At 39.5% G+C, this 23794-nt stretch overlaps 1 protein-coding gene, 1 long non-coding RNA gene and 1 other non-coding gene across 13 annotated transcripts in view; 1 reads left to right on the forward strand and 2 right to left on the reverse strand.

Annotated features, from left to right (window-relative positions):
- Window positions 1-18210, reverse strand: part of LOC113895271 (ankyrin repeat and KH domain-containing protein 1) — a 112597-nt gene extending 94387 nt beyond the window's left edge. For 5 of the 11 annotated variants that reach the window (XM_027546267.1, XM_027546259.1, XM_027546258.1 and 2 more), the window contains exon 1: window positions 17768-18198. In XM_027546267.1, the coding sequence (XP_027402068.1) occupies window positions 17768-18058 (291 nt within the window). In that variant the 5' untranslated portion in view covers window positions 18059-18198. Of the gene's footprint in view, window positions 1-17767 lie in introns of all 11 variants that reach the window. The other 6 variants (XM_027546262.1, XM_027546260.1, XM_027546265.1 and 3 more) reach the window with 4 other exon arrangements.
- An 88-nt stretch (window positions 18211-18298) lies between these two features.
- LOC113895278 overlaps window positions 18299-23794 on the forward strand; it is a 47496-nt gene continuing 42000 nt past the window's right edge. The window contains exon 1 of the long non-coding RNA XR_003511804.1: window positions 18299-18907. This is a non-coding gene — a long non-coding RNA (uncharacterized LOC113895278). The remainder of the gene's footprint in view (window positions 18908-23794) is intronic.
- Window positions 21272-21344, reverse strand: TRNAE-CUC. The gene has a single exon. It is a non-coding gene; the product is annotated as a tRNA-Glu (tRNA).

Raw genomic sequence — 23794 nt, forward strand, 5'->3', positions numbered from 1 at the left:
TTAAATACTTCTGGTAGCTACAACTACATTATTTCTAACAAACAAACATATAACAAAATTTGTGCCACAACAGGTTTTTTTAAAAAAAGAAGCTTGCTCACATACTCACTAGGAAAGTCACAAGGAATGAAGAACCTGGCAATCAAGTCCAAGAAAATCTTAATGTTGAAAATAGAAACATCGTATCTGCCCTATCATAATAAATGGGTAAGACTGAGGTTAGAGAGAAGTCCTGGCTTCTACTCATTACTCTAAATAAAAAATAAGCATCAAACACTCCAAAGAAATACTTGATTTGAGTAAGTTAAAAAGAGCCTCAAACACCCATAAACCTCCAATTCATACCAATAATGGGAGGAGAGCATAATGACTAAGAGCAAGGAGTCTTAAAACACTAGCCCACTGTTGACAGTGCCATCTTAGCTAACTCGTTTTACCGCTCTTAGCCTCATTTTCCTCAGCTTATAAAATAAGGATAATAGTAGTAACCACATCACAGGGTTATTGATGATTAAGCAAGACACTATACCTAAAACTGCACAGCAGTACTTACTTAACACCTGGTAATCACTCAACAAAAAATAGCTGTTATTACTATTACCTTTTTTATTATTAAGGTCAGTTTATCTCTTACTCTCTACTCCACAAAAATATAAAATCCCTTACACTGTCTTAGGCTAACAAGTAATCTGAGCATATTAAACACTATACATATATATTCAAGATACATTGGCTTATTAAATCCAACATTTAATAAGTACCCACTATGTGCCAGACATTCTACTACATACAGGGAACATAAAAATAAATGACATGACTCCTGCTCATAAGACAGATAATCAAATAAATGCAATAAAGTACTAAAGATGCTGTTTAACAGGGAGTTATATATGGACAACATGGGAACACAGAGGAAGGAAGAAATGGTCAGTTCTAGCTGGGGCAGTAATGAAGGAAATCAGAGTTGATGAAATGGAACAAGAAAGTATCCAACAGGATGGGGAAGAGGGCCATTGTAACAGCTGCAGAGTAGTAGTTATAAGCATGGGTTTTATATTCCAAGAAACCTGATTCAAACCCTGGCTCCATTATTACTAGATGTATAACTTTGTGCATATTATGTAACGTCTCTAAGCTTCAGTTTCCTCATCTATAAATTGGGAATATCACTTTCTTCATATGATAGTTGTAAAGTTTATTTTAGAATATAAAGGTAAGCATTTAGTTCACTGGACAATAAAAACTTAGCATGTAGTAACTATTATCCTGATACTAGAACCCAAAGCAGTGAAGTAATTCACTCCGGACGTTTAATAGCTTGCTATGTTCAGAGAACTACAGCAAATTTGGTATGGCTGAAATATAAAAAGCAAATAAAGGAGGATACAGCAAGGAAAGAAACAGAAACCAAATCCTAAATAACCTGGTATGCCACACCAAGGAATTTGATTTATCCTTTATCTAAGGAACGGGAAGGCTTTTTGCCAAAGGAGTGACATGACTGAACTGGCATTAGACAATTTACTGTGATAGCAGGGTAGAGAAGAATTAGAGGTTTAATCATAGAGGTATTGAATAGATAGAGCCAGGTATTACTACAGTAAGTGTAAGTCAAAGATGATGGTTTGATTTACAGCAGAAGCAATGAGAATACAGAGAAAGAAACAAATAAACAAGATGTTAAGAAAGAAACTACAGGGTTCAGTGCCTGTTTGGATGTGTGTGGTAACAAACAGCAGATGCAAGTTCCAAGGTTTCTAACTACACTGACTAGTTTTAGGGCAATGCAATTTACAGGTGGGGAGAGGGCGGGGGAGGGGGAAAGCGATGAGTTCAGTTTTAGGACTTGAATCTGAGATGTTTATGGAACATACATACAGTAGGCAGTAGGAAATGCTCTTAGACTACTAAAATAGGTAAAAGAGGGAAACCATACAGGTATCTAAGAGAAGAAAGCTCCTATGAGAGTGAAGTACAAATGCCAAAAGCTCTGGAGCAGAACATGCTTGGAGAGTTGACAGAACATAATGTAGTAGTTGTGGTTTTGCTCAAATGTCTTATGCTAATGAAATTTGTATCCTTTCATTTTAAATCACTGCCCCTTTAAACTTGTCACTTAAAGCCCATCAAACTCTTGAAAACACTCAAACATCAACCTTTAGAGTGATCATCCAACTAACACAGGGCAATGATCCCTATACTGCGGTAAGGATTTTAGGCTGTCACAAGACTAGGAAAATATTAAATGAGGTTATGCAATTAAGGTACACACGCCTTGAACAAACACTCAAATATAATCTGTTACTATGTAAAAGTAGTTTAGAAGGGGAAATATAATTTGTATAAATAATTTACCTTGTTTCACATTTCTCTGAAATGTTCATGTTCCTGAAAAGCCTGATGTCTTTAAGGGTAGGCACCATATTTTTTCATCTTTGTAATCTAATCCTAAAGCCCAGAACAAAGCTTAACAAATAGCAGGTTCTAGTTAAATTACTGTGGAATCTGCAATACCAATCAGAATTCTTAAACAGAGTGCCAAGGGTTCTAATCTCTGAAAGATATAATTTTATTATGTAAGATGTGAGTTCATGAAAGAGGCCCTACCCCAAACTAAACATTGATTTTCCTCAGTAGAGACTGAGAACATGCTTTTAACAGACTAACAAGGAGATAATACACAGTAGTAAGTACTTTTGATAATGTATTTTTATATTATTCAAAATTTTGTGGGGGAAAGGGTGGTAATAGGTCAAATCCATGCTCCTGATTTAAGTATAGCCTTAAATAATAATCTCTTCAAACCAAAAGAAAATAAACTTTTCTTTGTTGTCAGTCAAGTCCCAAGCACATCAGGTACTAAAAGATAGTACACATTCTCACTATTCAGAGCCAAACTAACTAGTAAATTAACATAATTGAGACCATTTGGGCAGTAATATCTAAGATTTGTTTGTGTAATAACACAGGTGATAACACTGGCTTGGGTGTCAAGCGAATAGTATGTTACTCAAATACTGAATTCATACCTCTTAAACAACTGTCAGAAGATACCAGATGCAAACACTCTAATTGACATGTTTTACACTTTATTCTAGTTACCTGTTTATTATTCTGGAAAAAGAAATTCTGTCCATATTCCTCTTGAGGCTATATATACAGTCCACATCAGACGCACTTAGACTACAACTATTCAAACTAACCACCTCCTTCCTCCTCAAGTTAGTCTCCTCTCAAATATATACCCAGTTTCTTTCTGGGAGGGGATGCATAAAAAGACACTACAACAACTTGTTCTTCTGATAGCTTGCAAACACAGGTTTAATCATAAGAGTTCCCAACCATCCACCTTCAGTGTATACAAGAGGAGCAGAAATTTCAAGAGATGAACATTATTAATGGAGAAGGGGTGGGTTTTGTGTGTGACCACAAATTCTGTAGCATACAAAACACCCTCTATTAAGCCTCTTCTGAAGACTAAAGAACAAGAACATATATAGTAACCCAGAAAGGCCAAAAGAATCTCGAAAAAAGAACAAAGTGGAAGACTTAACTTCCCAATTTCAAAACTTACTACCAAAAAACTGTAGTAATCAAGACAGTATGGAACTGGCATAAGACATACAGAACAGTGGAATAAAACAGAAATAAACATTCCAAAAATAAACCATTATATTTTAAAGTCAAACGAATTTTGAAAAGGGGGCTAAGACACTTCAATGGAGAAAGAAATGTCTTCTCAACAAATGGTGCTGGGACAATTAGATATCTACATTTAAAAGAATGAGGTTAGACTTCTATCTCACATCTATAAGATCTCAAAATGGGTCTCCCCTGGTGGTCTGGTGGTTTAAGCATCTACCTGCCAATGCAGGGGACACAGGTTCCATCTCTGCTGTGGGAAGATTCCAGATGCCACAGGGCAACTAAGCCTGTGTACCACAACTGCTAAGCCCACACTCTAGAGCCCCCGAACCACAACTACTGAGCCCACAAGCCACAACTACTGAAGCCCATGAGCCCTAGAGCCTATGCTCTCTGCAAGAAAAGAAGCCACCGCAATGAGAAGCCATGCACCACAACTACAGAGGAGCCCGCACTTGTCACAACTAGAGAAAGTCCACACATAGCAACACAGACCCAGTAGAGCCAAAAATAAATAATTTCTTCAAATCTCAAAATGGATCAAAGACCTAAATGTAAGAGCTTAAAGTATAAAACTCTTAGAAGAAAACAAGAGTAAATCTTCATAACTCAGAATTATGCAATGGTCTCTTAGACATGACACCAAATACACAAGCAACAAAAGAAAGAGTAGGTAAATATAAAAACTGGGCCCAACCAAAGATTTTAAATTTAATGGCACAATCAAGAAAGTGAAAAGATAGCTGACAGAATGGGAAAAAATATTTCAAAATCACGTATCTGATAAGGGACAGTATCCAGAATACATGGGGTTTTTTCCCCTAAAAACGAACAAACATAATTCAACAATAAAAAGATAATCCAACCAAGAAATGGGGAAAAGATTTGAAAAAACACTTCTCCAAAGACATGCAAATGGACAACAAGCACGTGAAAAGATACAACTTCACTAGTCACTGGGGAAATGCAAGTCAAAGTCACAATAATCTCCATACCCACTAGGATGGCTATTAAAAAAATGTTAGCAAAGATGTGGAGAAATTAGAACCTTCATATACTGTTGGTGGGAATGTAAAGTCATGAAGTTGCTATAGAAAACAGCCTGGTAGCTTCTCAGAAAATAAAAGTTATGATGTGATCAAGCTATACACTCAAGGGAAATGAAAAGATATCGTCATAAAAAACTTGCATACCAATGTTCATAGTATCATAATTTATAATAGTCAAAAGATGGAAATAATCCAAACATCAACCAATGAACAAAATGTTGTATATCCACAAAACATTTCAATTTAGTACTGGCACATGATAAAGTGAAAGTGAAAGTCATTCAGTTGTGTCCAACTCTTTGCAGCCCCATGGACTAGACAGTCCATGGAATTCTCCAGGCCAGAATACTGGAGTGGGTAGCTGTTCCCTTCTCCAGGGGATCTTTCCAACCCAGGGATTGAACCCAGGTCTCCAACATTGCAGGCGGATTCTTCCAAGATCAGACGAGATCATGTGTATTCAGGGTGGTATAGCCGTAGACTGCAGGTGGATTCTTTACCAGCTGAGCCACCAGGAAAGCCCGATACGTGATACAACATGTAGAAATCTTGAAAACAATATAATAAGTGAAAGACATGAACACAAAAAAATCACATATTGTTTGATTCCATTTATACGAAATTTCCAGACTAGACAAATCCAGAGAGGCAGAAAACAGATTAGTGATTACCAAAAGCTGCAGGGACAGCAGAATGGGAAATGCCTGCTAATGGGTACAAGGTTTTGTTTGGGGTGATGAAAATGTTTTAAAACAGATAATGGTGAAGGTTGTACAATTCTGTGAATATATTTAAAAACAACTGAAATTGTACAATTTAAAGAGTGAATCCTATACTATGTGAATTCTATTTCAATTTTTTCAACTTTAGGAATGTGAATTCAAATAATACTTTTGAAATTTGTTAAATTTCCTATCTTGATAAATAAATACACTGTGGTTATGTAAGAGAAAAGGCATGATGTATGCAACCTACTTTCAAGTTATGCAGAAAATAAATTTGAGAGACAGAAGGATACAGGAAAGGGATAAAATGAACACAATTGGTCTGTCTGGACAAAGGTTATATGGGGGGGAGTTCTTTGTACTATTCTTGCAACTTTCTAGTAAGTTTGAAATTATATCAAAATAAAAAGTAGCAAAAAAGAGGGAGAATATATCCTTGGTATCTGCTCTTTGATAATGATAGTTTGTGTCACATGTCATTGAATTAGCAACTGTATATTTTTTAAAAGGCAAAATCAGAAATTTAGCAGAATAGGTAAACATGAGAAAAAAAAGTCAATTAGAAGCTGATTAAGTGCTGCAAGTACAGTGTACCACTCAAGGTATCAACTGACATGGCCTTTACTTTCTGACTCGGATTTCATAAAATGCCTATATGAAAACTTTAAAATTCTACATTATTAAAGAAAATACTACAGGTTCATTTATCTAGATTTAATACCAGATCGAGATAATTTTTTCAAAACTGAACTCACCTCTAGTGATAAAAAGAATAAAAATTATTATTTCTAGCATTTAATCAGTATGTGAAGCATTGTGATCAGTCACAAATTAGTTAATATGAGGACAAACTGGGGAAAAAAACCCACCATATTAGAGGAACATCTACTTACAGCACAGTATTCCACGTGAACTGGATTCAATGGCTTTGGGAAGACATTAGTGAAAGTTCAGTCTTCCAATGTTTCGAATGTTTTGTCAATCTCAAGCTTTTTGATTTGCTAATATCAACTGTGGTGAATCAATTAAGTAAGATCTATACTCAAACTTGTTCTCATAAAGCAATCTATAGATTCAGTGCTGCTGCTGCTGCTGCTAAGTCGCTTCAGTCGTGTCTGACTCTGTGCAGCCCCATAGATGGCAGCCCACCAGGCCCCGCCGTCCCTGGGATTCTCTAGGCAAGAACACTGGAGTGGGTTGCCATTTCCTCCTCCAATGCATGAAAGTGAAAAGTGAAAGTGAAGTCGCTCAGTTGTGTCCGACTTTTAGCAACCCCATGGACTGCAGCCTACCAGGCTCCTCCATCCATGGGATTTTCCAGGCAAGAGTACTGGAGTGGGGTGCCATTAATCCCTATTAAAATCCTACAGCATTTTTCACAGAAATACAAAGACCAATCCTAAAATCCACAAGCAATCTTAAGGAAATGTGACATCTTGCCGCTGCTGCTGCTGCTGCGAAGTTGCTTCAGTCATATCCGACTCTGTGCGACCCCATAGACGGCAGCCCACCCGGTTCCTCGGTCCCTGGGATTCTCCAGGCAAGAACACTGGAGTGGGTTGCCATTTCCTTCTCCAATGCATGCATGCATGCTAAGTCACTTCAGTCGTGTCCGACTCTGTGTGACTCTATGGACAGCAGCCCACCAGGCTCCTCTGTCCACAGGATTCTCTAGGCAAGAATACTGGAATGGGTTGCCATTTCCTTCTCCAAAAACAATCTTGATAAAAGAACAAAGTTGGAGGACTAATGCTGCCCAATTTCAAAACTTAACTACAAAAACTACAGCAATCAATACAGTACAATACTGGTATAAAGTCAGTCATAAAAACCAAAGAAATAGAACAGAAAGTCCAGAAAAAACTCTCCCCCATATGACCAATTAATTTCAACAAGGATGTCAGGGCCATTCAAAGGAGAAATTATAGTCATTTCAACAAATGGTACAGGAAAAACTGGATATCCACAAGCTAAAGAATACAGTTAAGACTGCGATCTTACACCATATACAAAAATTAACTCAAAATGGCTCAAATATCTAAATGTAAGAGCTAAAAGTTTAAAATTCTTAGAAGAAAACATTGGGAAAAAAATCTTCAAGACACTGGATTTGGCAACAACTTTATGGATATGAAAGGGCTTCCCCAGTGGCTCAGGGGTAAAGAATCTGCCTGTAATGCAGGAGTTGCAGGTTCGATCTCTGGGTTGGGAAGATGCCCTGGAGGAGGGCGTGGCAACCCACTCCAGTATTTTTGCCTGGAGAATTCCATGGGCAGTGGAGCCTGGCAGGCTACAGTCCATAGGGTCTCAAAGAGTTGGACACAACTGAGCAACTTTCACTTTCACTTCCCAATTAGACTGGAAGATCTATGAAGGCCAAGATTCATGATTATTTTTTTCACCATTGTTTATACCCAGTTGTTCTGCACAGTGCCTGACATACACTAGATGGTCAGTAAATAGCTACTGAATGGAGAACAGTGTGAGACTAAAGCAACTTAGCACACATGCACGTTATGGATATGAAATCAAAAGCACATACAATAAAGGAAAAAATCAGATAAACTGAACTTCATCTAAATTAAAACCTTTCTAAAAATTCTTTTATTTATTAATTTGGCTGTGCGGGATCCTAGTTGGGGTGTGGGACCTACGATCTTTGCTGCAGCATGCAGGATCTTTTAGGTGCAGCACTTTTTAGTTGCAGTATGTGGGATCCAGTTCCCCAGTGGGAAATGAACTCAGGTCCCCTGCACTGGAGCTCAGTCTTAGCCACTGGACTACCAGGGAAGTCCCTAGAATAAAACCTTCAATCCCTGGTTGCAGAACTAAGGATCCCACGTGCTGCTGGGCAACCAAGCTCCTGCACAGCAATTACTGAGCCCGAGTGCTCTGGAGATCATATGCCACAACTACAGCAGACTTGCCCCAACAAAAGATCTTGCATGATGCAACAAATACCCCACGTGCCAAAACTAAGGCTCAATGCAGTCAAATAAATAATATTACAACTGTTTAAGCACAAAAGGACAACAGAGTAAAAAGGCAACCAGTGGAATATGAGAAATGTGTGTAAATTATATTTTTATATATATATATGATATGATAAGGGATTAACATCCAAAGAACTCCTACAATTAATGAAAAAACAACTCAACTAAACATGAGCAAAGGAGGAATTTCCCTGGCAATCCAGTGGTTAGGACTCAGCACTTTCACTGTGGGGGTGGGTGGGGCCAGTTCCATCCCTGGTCAGGGAACTAAGATCCCACAAATTCCAAGATGTGGCCAAAAAAAAAGGCCAAAGGATTTGAATAGACATCTCGCCAAAGAAGAGACACAAATGGCCAAGAAGCACATGAAAAGATGTTCAATATCACTAATTTTTAGGGAAATACAAATCGAAACCACACCCATTAGGATGACTAGTCTCAAAATCGAAAACAAGAAGATTGGCTAGAATATGGAGAAACTGGAAACCTTGTGCTTTGCGAGTGGGAATGTAAAATGGTACAGCTGCTATAGGAAAGCAGTACTGTGGTTCCTCAAAAACTTAAAAATAGAATCAACAGATGATCCAGCAATCCCACTTCTAGGTATATACCAGAAAAGAATCAAAAGCAGGGACTCAAAAAGGTATTTATACACCCATGTTCACAGCAGCATATTAACAAAAGCCAAAAGGTAGAGAAGCAATCCAAGTGTCCATCAACAGATGAACAAAAATGTTATATATGTAACAATAGAATAGTATTCAGTTAAGTTTCACACAAGCTTCCCTCCTCACTCAGAGGGTAAAGAATTTGCCTGCAATGCAGGAGACCTGGGTTTGATCCCTGGGTTGGGAAGATCCCTTGGAGGAGGGCACGGCAACCCACTCTAGTATTCTTGCCTGAAGAATCCCCATGGACAGAGGAGCCTGGTGGGCTACAGTCCATGGGGTCGCAAGGAGTCGGACACGACTGAACGACTAAGCACAGCACAAGTTTCACACATGCTGCAAACATAGATGAACCCTGAAGACGCTATGCTAGGTAAAATAAGCCAATCACCCAAAGCAGAAGAACTGAATGATTTCACTTATTTGAGATACCTAGAGTAGACAAAATCACAGAAAAGGAAGTTACTTGTGATTAAGGGGCTGGAGAAGGGAGGACAGGGCGTTACTGCTTAATGGGTACAGAGTTTCAGTTTTGGAAGATGAAAAGGTTTTGGAGATGGCTAGTGGTAATGGTTGCACAACAATGTGAATGTACTTATAACCACTTTAAAATGGTAAATTTTTTATTTTTCTGGTAGTCAGGTGGTTAAGACTTCTTGCTTCCACCACACGGGATGTGAGTTCCATCCCTGGTCTGGGAACTAAGATCCCACATGCTCAGGGTGACAAAAAAAACAGGTAAATTTTCTGTTGCACATATTTTAACACAATTTTTTTTAGCCCTTTTCCTTCTTTGTTAAGTGTGTAAAAAAGAGTCCTCATTTTACAAACTCAAATCAGACAAGTATATGAGGGTATATAATTGGCATATTTATAAGCTGGATCCAACAAAAAACTCACTGCACACACAATCCAAAATACATTTGTCTGTATATTTACACAGTAACTCCTACAAAGTAAATACAAAGTTACTTCTCATCACTTTAGTTTAGTACATATGTGATACATGTACTGAAACATATACAAACATATTTAAAACAAAGGAAGTTTTTTTCAACCAGAACATCAAAGGCAACTTTTTTCAACTCATTATTTTCTGCAAATATACAGCAAGGTTAATTTTAATGGTTCTGTTCAGCTTTAGTAAGTTATGTGTATGCTCCTGAAATATAGCCAAAGTTTTAGATTTTAATTTCCAAGGTAACAGTACTTGTGACTTTGTTGTTTAGTCACTAAGTCGGGCTCGACTCTTTTGCCACCCCAGGGACTGACTGTACACAGCTCACTGGGCTCCTCTCTCCATGGATTTCCCAGGCAAGAATACTAGAGTGGGTTGCCATTTCCCACTTCCTTCTCCACAATTGGGGGAAAAAAAGAAGGTTAAAATGGTGAATTTTGTTATGTTTTACCACAATTTAAAAAACTGTTCTCAACCTAACTGTCCTCATCACATAGCATCATAACAATTTAATAAACTGTTCTGTTCAGCTCTTTGGTTCCTGGGGCTAATCCCTGGGAGTTTACTTGCTTTTTTTAAAAACTGCAAACTAATGCAGGTGAATCAAAACATTAGGATACAGTGGGATATCTACATAAAAACAAACCAAAAAACCCATTTTTACTAACAAAAGCAGCATCCATTCAGCGGAAAACTTTGTGAGAACAGGAGGATATACAGTGGAGGAAGAGCATAATGTACTCTTGATAAACTGTTGCTAAATTTCAGCTTATCAAGTAAAAAAGCTTTATATACAACTTTGCTTTACTCCTGGTTTAGGTAAAGTTGACCAGAAAAAAAGGTAAACCTGTCAACCATCATAAGGCAAATGATCTTCATTCACAAGAACTGTACACTGTAAGTAACTATAAGACAGCACACAGATTTTAATTTTTATAAATTAAAACCAATGTTTCCTATTAGTGGCAAAGGTGCAAAGTTGGGTATCTGCCTTTCTATATTGGTACTTTTAATATTTAATTCTCTTAAAATGAATAATGAGAAGGCCTGAACTTTTCAAGTTTAAGCACAATGACAAAATTACCTTAAAGTTGTGTTACTCTGATCCCCAATGGTACATCTTTGACTGCCTTCTTAAAATAAATTGATTCACATGGCAGTCATCAATTTCATTATATAATATAAAAGCTTTTCAACAAGGTCAACTACAGATTATATGCTAGTTTGAGACATATGTTTCTTAAGTAAGTGTTAGTTGTTCAGTGGTGTCAGACTCTTTGTGACCTCATGGACTGTAGCCCACCAGGCTCCTCTGTCCATGGAATTCTCCAAGCAGAATACTAGACTGGGCTGCCATTTACTTCTCCAAGGGATCTTCCCAAAAGGGGCAAAACCTGGGTTTCAGGCATTGCAGGCAGATTGTTTATCATCTGAGCCACCAGGGAAGCTCATAGGCATTTCTTAAGCAATTAATTATTAATAAATTCATGCGTCAGAAAAGAAATAGTCAGCAGGACAATACAGCAGTTAAGTACAATAGGAGTCACGTGACCTATTTTCTACTATAAATTAGCTGTGTGATCCTGAGCAAGTTATTCAGATCAATGGTTCCCAGACTTTTGAGGCTTTACCCAGAGTCCTAACATGAACTTTCCAATTTGATATTTTGTCAAACACAGATATTTTAAAAATTAATTTTCATAACAGTACAAAGGGCATTAACTCAAAATAGAAAAAAAGTGGGAAAAGATTGCTTATGAGAATTTCACTACATTGTCCTTACTTTTCTGACTTCATTATGGACTTATAAAACTTCAATATAGATTAAGCAAGTAATTATTGGAGGCAGAGCATTGGTAACCAAAAACTCTGCCTACTTCTTAATGTGAAATAGCATGAGTTCTGGATTCAAATCCTAGCTTTATTGATTTCTAGCTGTATAAATAACACTAACCATATTTTATTGCTTTCTGGATTGATCATTTCTCTGAACCTACATTTATTCATCTATCAAAGTGTAGATAATACCCACCTCAAACGGATGTTGAGTGATTAAATAAAATAACCGAAGTATATACCATGGTGTGTGTGTTAGTCGCTCAAGTCGTGTCTGATTCTTTGGGACCCCATGGACTGTAGCCCACCAGGTTCCTCTGTCCATTGAATTCCCCAGGAAAGAATACTGGAGTGAGTTGCATTCCCTTCTCCAGGGTATCTTCCTGACTCAGGAATCGAACCTGGGGTCTCCCGAATTACGGGCAGATTCTTTACCGTCTGAGCCACCTGGGAAGCCCTTATATATATGGTATTGGACTATAATAAGCATTCAGTAAACGGTAGCAGTTACCTAAAAATGAGATGAGACAGGACTATCACCAAGATTCTGTGACTATATAGACAAGCAACAGGAGAGGAAAATTGTAAATAATAATGTCCAAGAAGATATATTGGAAGAGTTCATTTATAATGCACTGAAAAAAAGATAAAGAATTTATTAAAACTTTGGTTCTGTAGGAAGGTAAATTTCCAACTCAAGACTAATACTAAAATTTTATTTATCTTATCTCATTGAATCAGAAGACCAGAGTTGATTTTCAGAGGTCATCATTCTACCACCAGATAGGCTCAGAAAAGAATGTGCCTAAACTCATCTCCAAAGCTTCATTCTTAACATGTTTTATCACTTTGATTAGATAAAAAGTCTAAATTCTTATCAAATTCACCATTTAAAAATCTCACATGAATAGTATGTTATCTTTTGTATAATAATGGGGAAAATAAAACTATACATTTGTATTTCCATAATGATATTCTGATAGGACATCAAGACATTAAAAGTATAAAGGGCAGGTCAAGACCTTTTTACTGTGTTTGCATTAGTCTTATGAACTATGCAAATATAAATCACCTATCAAAATGTACTAAATAATAACCAAAAGAAAATCTCTACATACTTCAAGTTTCACAACAAGGTTTTCCTCTACCCATACCTAGTCAACTCTGTTTTGACCTGCCATTCATACAACTATACTCATCAATGAATGATTTTATGTAAAGTCCAAAGGCTTTATAGAATGAAACTTGTGCAAGGTTGGTACTCATGTAATATAAAAAATTTGTTATTGTCATAATACGTCATTTTTCCTTCAACTGACATTCTCATCTCTCCAAAATCTGCTCACTAGAATACAAAGGTATATTTCCTATTTTATCACTGTGTGTGTGTGTGTGTGTGTGTGAGCTCAATCGTGTCCGACTTTTTGCGACCCCGTGGACTGTAGCCCACCAGGCTCCTCTGTCCATTTGATTTTCCAAGCAAGAATACAGGAGTGGGTTGCCATTTCCTGTTCCAGGGGATCTTCCCAACCCAGGGATTGAACCTGAATCTCTTGCACGTCCTGCATTTGTAGGTGTGTTCTTTACCACTGTGTCACCTGGAAAACCCTGTTTTATCACTACTGCTGATAATTTATGGAATAAGGCCTTTCTACCTTTAACAAAGTCCCCATAAAAGTTTTTTAGAAATTCATTTTCATGGGCAATAAATGAATTTTTCAAAAACAACATAGCATTTTAAAGTTTCCTAAAATTATAAATTTATCATGGAAAATTTATAACATTAAACCTGTCAGTACCCACCCTCTTTCAATTTCTCTCTTGTTCAGTTATGAACATAAGCCCTGAGATGTTATTAAAAGCAGTGACTCACCTTGTTTACCTGAACTTTGAATATAGAGTACTGATGACAAAATTGCCATCCCAGATAAGAGTGGGCCTCTAGACCAGTGGTTCTCAGGGGTGATTTTGTCCCCAAAGACATTTGGCTTTGTCTAAGGTCATTTTGGGGCTTCCCTGGTGGCTCAGTAGTAAAGAAAGAATCCACCTGCCAAGCAGGATTCGATCCCTGGATGGGGAAGATCCCTTGGAGAAGGAAATGGCAACCCACTCAAGTGTTCTTGCTTGGAAAATCCGATGGACAGAGAAGTCTGGCAGGCTACAGTCCATGGAGTTGCAAAAAGACATGAACACAACTTAGTGACTAAACAACAACAAGGACATTTTTAGCTGTCACAATTAATTAGGTGTGTTCTACCAGCATCTAGTAGGAAAAGGACAGGGATGCTGCTAAAAAGTCAGGAGCGCCCCTCACAACAAAGAATTAATATAGCTCCAAATTTCGATACGTTTCAGTTGAGAAACTTTGCTCCATACAGTAGACTGTAAATAACCCTAAAGGAAATGATCCATCTCCTATTAGAGAAAATCAGAAGGAACCTCTGTATGGCTTGTGCGTTTGACTCTTAACATAATTTTCAGGGAAAAAAAAAATCCCTACAAAGCTTTTGCTATAATTTGCTATAAAATGTTAAACCCAATTTCCTTTTGCTTTTACCTAATTGTAAATATAGCATCTGCCTCAGATTAAAAAGCCTCAACAATGCTTTCTAATTGCAATGATTTCTAATTTATAATCTTTTAAGTGTGTATAGGAACAGGTAAACATATATGCATTGGCTTATATAGGCCTAGAAATTTTACTCAAAGGAAGACTGTAATACTCATTACCTCTAAGTGGGATCTGAAAGGTCAGTAGGGGTGAGGAGAACTTTTTACTTTTCATATTATATCTACTATCTACACTGTTGAACTTTTAACCATAAGATTATATTACTTTATTATTTTTTTAATTTTAAAAGGAAGATGTCACACACGTATACATACAGTATATGCATACATTCTTAACACAGAAAAATTAAAGGTCATAAACTTCACCAAAACCCTCTCTTTAGAACTTTATTTTCCTTTTACCTTACTTTAAAAAAAAAAAAATTACAAATCTAAAATTCTCTCTTTAGAACTTTATTTTCCTTTTACCTTACTTTAAAAAAAAAAAATTACAAATCTAAAATTAACATTTAAAAATTATTTTTTAAATAATTTTCAACCTGATTTCTATTCTGAAAAATGGGTACATTTCAAAGGAATCCAGGGCAAGTTCTGACTCCTCTGTTCAAGGCCCTTGACAGCTAATGAACATGCTCAACATGTCTGAAGAAATACAAAACAGGTATCCACCCCAATGTTTAAAGCAACAAGAATCAATTCTAATATAAGAAATTTACAAAAAGATCCAAGCTTCTTCTTCAAACTAAAAGGTCTTTTGACTCAGCCAGCAAGAGAAAGTACCTTGTTTTTTTTTTTTTTTTCCTCAGATGTAGGCTCTAACAATGAATAGAAAAGAAATCCTTAAAGTATTTATATCTTTGTATACCAAATATCTACTCCCTACTCAAAATCCTTCAGCTAATTCTAGAGCAAATGCTCTAAGCCTCCATATTTCTTATTCATTTCTCACCTACTCCTGCCCCACTTGGGGAACAAGACAAACTTCACTCACATACTCTTCTGAATGTCTACATTCTAAATATTTGGTTCTAAAACATCTAGAGGTATAACGAAAATTAAAATTCTACTATTATTCATCAAATGCCAGTTGGGTAAGTATTTTTTGAAGAATATTACTTATGATCTTTTTACACTAAATGAAACTCAAAGGTAATAATAAGGGAGAAGACTATGATCTTGTCAGAGAGAAATGAGAAAATCCAAGAAATCTGCTTGAGAAAAAAAGGTCATTTCACTCACAAAGGCACAGACTATACCCTACCACACATTCAACATACACTAGATATTCCAGGAATTTCTTTTTTATATGATATGGATGAATAGGACATAAAAACAAAATTTCCTTTCTCCTCAGGTTAAGAAAGAATCTATATGCATATTGAGCATTATCTTAGACTAGGCTCAAGTTTGTGGGTACTCTAGAAATCTCTATCCAAAAGTGATGTCTACCTATATACACTTAATATCTAAATCTTTTAAGCATAGAAAATTTAGGAGAAGAAGAAGTTCTTCTACCATTAGCCTAACTGGCTGAAGGAATCGTGAATAATTTCTATGATAACACCAAAGAAAATCACACAAAAGGTGTGAATTCTGCTCACAGCTTTTAACAGCCTAGTGTGAAGACTCCAAATGAAATAAGCTGTGTGTATGAACAAACCTTGCAAAATTGGTTACTTCAAAAGCTCATTTCTCCAGATATAACACAGAAGCCCATAGAGTTAGAGATTCATAACTATGGAGGCTCACTAGCACTCTACCTCTGACGAAATTTAAGACTACTACTGAAGTAAAAACAAATGTGTGATCTCTCACTTCATCAATGACAACTGTGCAAAAATGGTTCAGAAAATCAAGAACATCATCCTTCTATCACATTCAGACCAAAGCAAACTTTTTCAGTCTAACAAGTTTCAAAGAAAAACAGACTCTAATCTTTACTTCCTAGGTAAAAAGTAACTATATTCTAGGTTCATCTCTCATCAATTTTCATTCAAAGTCTAAATGAAAGCCTTCCACAAGCTCAGGAGTGGAAGTGCCCCAGAGACACTCTCCATAACTGCCTACTCAAAATCCTGTACCACCTTGGCTTAGAAGTTATTTCTCTTTTGGTGAAAATAAAAGACAGAGACATTCAAGGAACTGTCTCCTTTACAACCCACAAAGTTTATTCCAAGCAAAATACTGGGGTTAGAAAACACTAAAAGAATTCCTGTTCAGATCAAGAATGGTAAGACTGCACTAATTGTATTCTACAACCCATAAATACAGTTTCTCCTTATTCCTCTCAATACAACAGCCAGAACAGCTGTACATACACAGAAGCCCCTGTACTTTAAGACCAAGATCAGAGGTTAAAATAATTGGTCATAGGGGATGAACCAGGCACCTTAGAATCAAAATAGAATACTCTGAGCTCTTAGAACAACAGTCACCACAGGACAGAACTATAACAAAGCCATAGTCAGGGGGAGAAAGTACAAACGTAAAATATCTCCTTTAGCCCTAGAGCCCGAAAGTTGATGCCTCCCATTCCAGGTTGCCTAGACCTAAAAATGTCCAGTATGCGCCTAAGAGCTGAAAGGAATGAAGGTCCTGATAACAAATTTCCCTCACTGCAAAAGGTTTCCAAAGAGGATCTCATCTTCTCCAAGCCTAAAAATCTCCAGAGTTCAGCTATCCAGCTGTTGCGAAGCCCAAACGAGAACTGGAACCTTCTCTTCCTGTCTAACTTCACACAGTCCCAGGTGCAAGGACCCACGTGACTTTTCAGCGCAAAAGCAGAGAGCTCCTTAGTACTCACCTGTCTCAGACCAAACTGGAATTAAGAACCCTCCTTTAGCACACAAGTAAGGCATAAGGCAAATAATGCCCAATCCTTCAACTCAGAGAAGAGACACAGTACAGTGGCAACGTTCTTTACGCAAGCCAGCCCTCTCTGTCTGTCTCTCACCCTCACCCTCTCTCTGTCCCGCTCTCTCAGTACCAAGGGCAGGGACTCTGGCAAGACCCCGCCCCCACCCTCGTCTCCAAAGCGGGGTGGGCGGGAGGTGCCCGAGGAGTCCCGCTTCCCGCGCGAAGCTCAGAGACCAAAGGACTCCCTATTGTGGGTGTATGGATGGTGACGGGAACCGGTCCGACTCGAGCCGAAGAGTAAGCCGAGGGCGCACTAGGCCCGCACCGCCGCCACTGCAGCCCGGGAGCCGATCGCTGACAGTGAACGACTCCATCTGGGCAGCGGGAGGGTGGCCCGAGCCCTGCGCCGGCCCAGAGAGAATTCGTGTCTCAAGCTGTGTAGAAAGCAGGGGTCCTAGAGCCGTACCTCGGACACCTCGTCCTCGTCGCTACCAGAGGCACCACCTCCACCCCCGGTCCTCAGGACAGCAGCCGCCAACTTGAAATCCAGCGCCGCGTCCCCTCCGCCTGCACCGCTGCTGCCTCCACCGACTCCCGGAGCCGGCCCGGCCTCCCCGAAGAGTCTCACAGTGCGGATTCCCAGCCCGACCCCTCCCGGCGGAGGCGGCTCCGAGGCCCCGGCTGGGGCGGATCGCGGAGCCACCGAGTCCAAGTCCTCCTCAAAGGAGGTGCCGCCGCCTCCGCCGTCGGTCAGCATGGTTCGCACGCGGAGCCGGAGACGCTGCCGAGTCACTCGCGGCCGCGGCCACCGCCGCCGCCGATCCCGGGAACGAGAGAAGCAGCAGGAGGAAGAAGCGTCTCCTTCCCCCCGTCCCAGCAGCGCCACTAACTTCTCACTGCCTAACCTGCTGCCTCCCGCCCCGCACACTCGCCACTGGCTGCAGCTCCCCAGCGGCTGCAGATCATTGGTCAAAGTGACCCGTCGCTCAGGCTCTTCGTCACGCGCTGTTCGCTGGCTCGAGGCCCTCAAGCTGCGTTGACCAGCGCAGGCCTAGGCGGTTGCGAACACCCGCCTCCTATTCCCCACGCGCCGACTTCCGGTCTTTTTCTATGTCTATTGGCCAGTCTCTCTGACTATCGCCTCACGACCTTAAAGTGGATTAGTTGGCCTTGTGGTCAGTCACAGTGACCCCAGACAATGGGAAACTTCATTGGCGACATAAAGTGTCGGTCACTTTGTCACAGGACGTCGCGTGGTACAATTGGTCAGTAAGGATACCATTCATCCCGCCCCCATCTGAGGTGACGGGAAAGGGTTGGGGAATTTCCACTCTTGATTAAAATGACGGCTGCAGTGACGACCTGCAAGAATTGGTGAGATTTGGAGTGAATTCACCCAGGGCTTAGTAAGGCTCTTACGTCAAGTGTGCAAGAGGCAAGGAGGTAACGCAGCTCCCACCTGTCGCTCTCCGCCAGGCGCGGAGAGTTCCTGCACGGGGATTGGAGGGAAGAAGCTATCAGTCTCAGCTAGGCTCCACCTTCCTGCCAATCCCTGGTTGGAGAAGCGGTGCGTCAGTCACTAGAGAGGTCGCCTCCTCTGGGACAGGTGAGGCTGTGTAAACTCAGCTTCAGTCTCTGGGTGGGAGTGGGGGATTAGGACAGGCAAGTGAGCGGGGACGTTCCGGCTGCGTGCCACCAGCCTTTCCGAGCGGAGCCTAGACCGCCGAGCTGAGGGAACCAAAGAGGCTGCTGAGGATGACCGCCGGGAGGCGATTCGGCCAGCCTGCCTGCCTGGACGTGGCTGGGCGCGGCTGTTCTACAACCTGCGGGCGGGGTCGCCCCGCGGGGCTACGTTCTCTTGCCTGTTGAAGGCGGCGGGCCTCAGGGCTGGACAGCGCCATGCCTCAGTACTGGGAACTGTCCCACGAAGGAGGGTGGGAAGGCCGCGACAGCGTGCGGAATCACACCGCGGGGCAGAACGCAATGGTTCAGGGTGCGTGCTCTGGCGCAGTTTCGAGTTTTAGTGCCGCCACTTACTTGCTGTTGTGACCTCCCGGCGTTAGTTGTTTAATCTCTGTGACTTTCAGTTCGTCCGTATGCAAAATGCGGATAATATTAGTACCTCCCTGATTGACTTGTTGTTTTGAATAAATTGGTAACAACTTCAGGTTCTTAGCAAAGTGCCAAACTTATAGCAAAGACTCATTTTTTTAGTCACTTTTCCGGAGTCCTCCACCTACCCCTGGCAGCCAAACTAATTTTTGTCAGGTCTCTGATGCGAAACAAGGCTAGCTAAGGGGGTCTTCTACCCTTAGCTTTAAGGAGCGTTCTCTTTACCTCTATTATCTTTCTCTATCGCCTTTGTCAGTGAGGGCTTTAAAAGTTTGAATGGCGAATATTCTTTGACCCAGAGAATGTCCATATGAGTTTAACCATGAGAGACTGGCTAAAAACAAAAACTTTGGTATTGGCTACTCTCTTGCAGCTTTAACAAAGGGCTTTGTATATCTTGATTGTGTAATTTTTAAAATTTCACCTCCCTTGAACTGGAATCTAAAAATTCTACCAAAAAATTATTTTGAAAATGACTTTTAAAATAAATTCTGCCAAACATTTATTTAAAGAGCTTTTTGAAGATGGTGAACATTTGGTAAATGCTTGCTTTGGCATTTCACATGCCTAAAAGAGACTATTTTCCATGAACAGAACATTTTAGGTAAATATTCCTTCTAGATAGTACATCATAGAAAGTGGGGGAAAAGTACCTTTTCTTGAAAACTGTTTTGATGTAAAATGCCATGTACACTGGCTTTAGTTAGAATTTATGGAGCTTAATTACATTATATCTTCAGTAGGCATGTGTGACTAGGTCACAACTCAAATTAATAGCACCAACAAAAGAAACCCAGCACTGCCCAACCCACATCAAAGCTGGATTATCCAGAATTGGTATGGCTACATCCTTAGGCAAAAACAGGTATTGACTGGTGCAACACTACAAAGGAACTGTTTGTCATTCTTACCACTAATACAAATATAATTTCTGATAAAGCTCCCTGAACAAACTCTTTAAATTCATTTAAACAAATGTAATGAATCTCAAGGACTGACAGAAAGAAAATCTGGATATATACATTTCCCCCAGTATATTTAAAAAAGAAAAATACACTCTCTACTTAGTTCCTAACAACTTATCCTGAGTATAACTGAGAAAATATGATTGAGCAATGACCTTTGTTTCACCAAGAACTGTACCAGAGACACTTGTCAGTAGTTTGACAGTCAGTATTCGAGTTAGGACCTCTCAGTCTCCTAGATTTTGGTGACTGCTATAAAGAGTCTACATTAAATATAATTTAATATTTCCATATATGCAAAATTCTTGTGGTTTTACAAATGTGAAAACTAATTGAAAAATCATCATATCAAGTAACACATTTGATAAATAAATAAAGTCATTCTCAGGACTTCCCTGATGGTCCAGTGGTTAAGACTTTGCTTTCCAATGTAGGGGGTACAGGTTTGATCCTTAGGAGGACTAAGATCCCACAGCCTGTGCTGTGCAGCAAAAAAAAAAAAGTCTTATTCAGGGTAAAATATCAGTAAGTATTAATGTGATTTAATGGGTAACCTTGGTTTTGATATATATTAAGATGGTATTTACTACTGGGAAAAAAAAGATACACTGATATTTCAAATTCTGAATAAGTAGTGGAGTACAATATCCCTCTTAAAAGTATATTTGTTGGAAATTAACATTAGAATAAAATATTTCCCACAGAAAACCAGTGGGAATATTTATTAAGGTGTAGTTGTAATGTGTTGCAAAGCACTGTCTTCCTTTTGATCATCTTTCAGACAGAGAAGCAAAAGGGAAGACTGTATAGCCCAAGGGTTTTTTTTTTTTTTTTAAACTGCATCTTTTGTTTATTTATTTATTTGCTACACCACACAGCTTGTGGGATCTTAGTTCCCCAGCCAGGGAATGAACCTGGGCCCTCAGCAGTGAGAGTGCAGAGTCCTAACCACTGGACCACCAGGGAATTCCCCCAAGGGTTTTTTAAATTATGAGGTAATAAAAGAATTTATTCCTCATAAGAAATATGAGATTGACAACTGAATTGTAGATACAGGGCCTTTAGACACATGTAGTACTTTACCATGCAACTTGCAGTTTCTCAGGACATTTAATTTCTGCATATCAGTTCATCTCAGTTCAGTTCACCCATGTAAGGAGAGAAGGCTAAGTAAACCAACCAATTTGTTCCTGTTGGGTGTTATGTCATTTAACCTTTATAATAACCCTATCAAGATTTCACCCATTTTACAGATAAGAAAATTGAAACTCCAAAAAGGTTAAATAGCTTACCCAAACATATAAAGCCAGTATATTAAAAGGCTAAGATTTGAATGGGATTTCCCTGGTGGTCCAGTAGTTGGGACTATGCACTTCCACTGCAGGGGGTGGGAGTTCAATCTCTGGTTGGGGAACTGGGATCCCATATATGGCCCTGCTGCTGCTGCTAAGTCTCTTCAGTTGTGTCCAACTCTGTGCGACCCCATAGACAGAAGCCCACCAGGCTCCCCCATCCCTGGGATTCTCCAGGCAAGAACACTGGAGTGGGTTGCCATTTGCTTCTCCAATGCAGGAAAGTGAAAAGGGAAAGGGAAATCGCTCAGTCGTGTCCGACTCTTAGCAACCCCATGGACTGCAGCCTACCAGGCTCCGCCATCCATGGGATTTTCCAGGCAAGAGTACTGGAGTGGGGTGCCATTGCCTTCTCCGATATATGGCCCACCAAGGCCAAAAAATGAAAAAGGCTAGGATTTGAATTTATTTCTGCCTGCTCCTAAAACCCATGTTCTTCCCACTATATCACATTGATTCCATGGTACACTCAATGGCAGAAGAACTTCATCAATCAGGTAAACTGATATAATACTTCAACAATTAGCATGCTGCTGCTGCTGCTAAGTTGCTTCAGTATTTGATCTCTTTTTCGTAACAGTTGGAGACATTTAATTTAAAACTGTCTTCTGGTTTCTCCAACTATGTTAGTTTATTAGACCATGTAATTTCACATTAAAAAATCTGAGTAATATATTCACATAGTTCACATTTCAAAAAGAATTTTAAAAATGCAATGAAAGATGTCCTTTTACTTTATCCACTAAACACCCAGAACCCCTCTTGTAAGTAAACCATGTTATTAGATTTTTAAGTCTCCTTCTAGAAGTGTTTATACCTATATAAGCAATTATGTACATGTCTATTTTTTCCCTTTTTAACATAAATGGCAGCTTACAATCCACACTTCTGTATCTTGTTTTGTTCACCTAATATATTCCAGAGATATTCCATTATATATACTGGAATATATATATATATTCCAGTATATATAATGATCTCTGAAATTCTTGTTTACTGCTTCACAGTATTCTGTTAACCAGGGATACAATAATTTAGTGTTTATCCAGTTCTATATAGTGTTGAACATTTAGATTGTTTCCTTTTTTAATATAACTTTATTTATTTTTGGCTGTGCTACTCCGGCTTTTCTGTAGCTGCGGCAAACAGGGGCTACTTTCTAGTTGCACAGGCTAGTGCACAAGCTTCTCATTGTGGTGGCTTCTCTTGTTGCAGAGCATAGGCTCTAGGACCTTTGGACTTCAGTAGTTTCAGCAGTGGGCTCAGAAGTTGTGACTCATGGTCTTAGTTGTTCCTCAGCATGTGCAGTCTTTCCAAATCAGGGGTTGAACCGTGTCTCCTGCATTAGCAGGCAGATTCTTTACCACTGAGCCTTGGGAAGCCCCACACCCCTTTTTTTTTAACCAAACAATGCTGCTGCTGCTGCTAAGTCGCTTCAGTCGTGTCCGACTCTGTACGACCCCACAGACGGCAGCCCACCAGGCTCCCCCATCCCTGGGATTCTCCAGGCAAGAACACTGGAGTGGGTTGCCATTTCCTTCTCCAATGCATGAAAGTGAAAAGTGAAAGTGAAGTCGCTCAGTCGTGTCCGACTCTTAGCGACCCCATGGACTGCAGCCTACCAGGCTCCCCCGTCCCTGGGATTTTCCAGGCAAGAGTACTGGAGTGGGGTGCCATTGCCTTCTCCGAAAACAATGCTACTGATGCCTAACTTTCTAACCTACTGTCCATCCTCCAGGAAGTTCTGGGCACAACTTTGTTCAATTGAAAAACCATACAATTGCAACTAAATCGAAAGCTACCACTTATTTACGCCATAACTGAATATACCTGCAAGATGTATGAATCAAGCATATTTTAAAAAATAATGAGCTATGCCTGCAGCTGGACTACCCACCACACCGCCTAAGAAAATTATACCAAATTATTCAGAAAATTTACTGAGCCTACCCCAAAATGGGAAAAGTATATGTATGTATACACTTAAATACACTTGTGTGTGTGTGTGTGTGTGTGTGTGTGTGTATTTCAAACTTGTAAAACTATCAAGTATATAAATACCTC

This window comes from Bos indicus x Bos taurus, chromosome 7 (assembly GCF_003369695.1).
Source record: "Bos indicus x Bos taurus breed Angus x Brahman F1 hybrid chromosome 7, Bos_hybrid_MaternalHap_v2.0, whole genome shotgun sequence".
NCBI classification, from domain to species: Eukaryota; Metazoa; Chordata; class Mammalia; order Artiodactyla; family Bovidae; genus Bos; species Bos indicus x Bos taurus.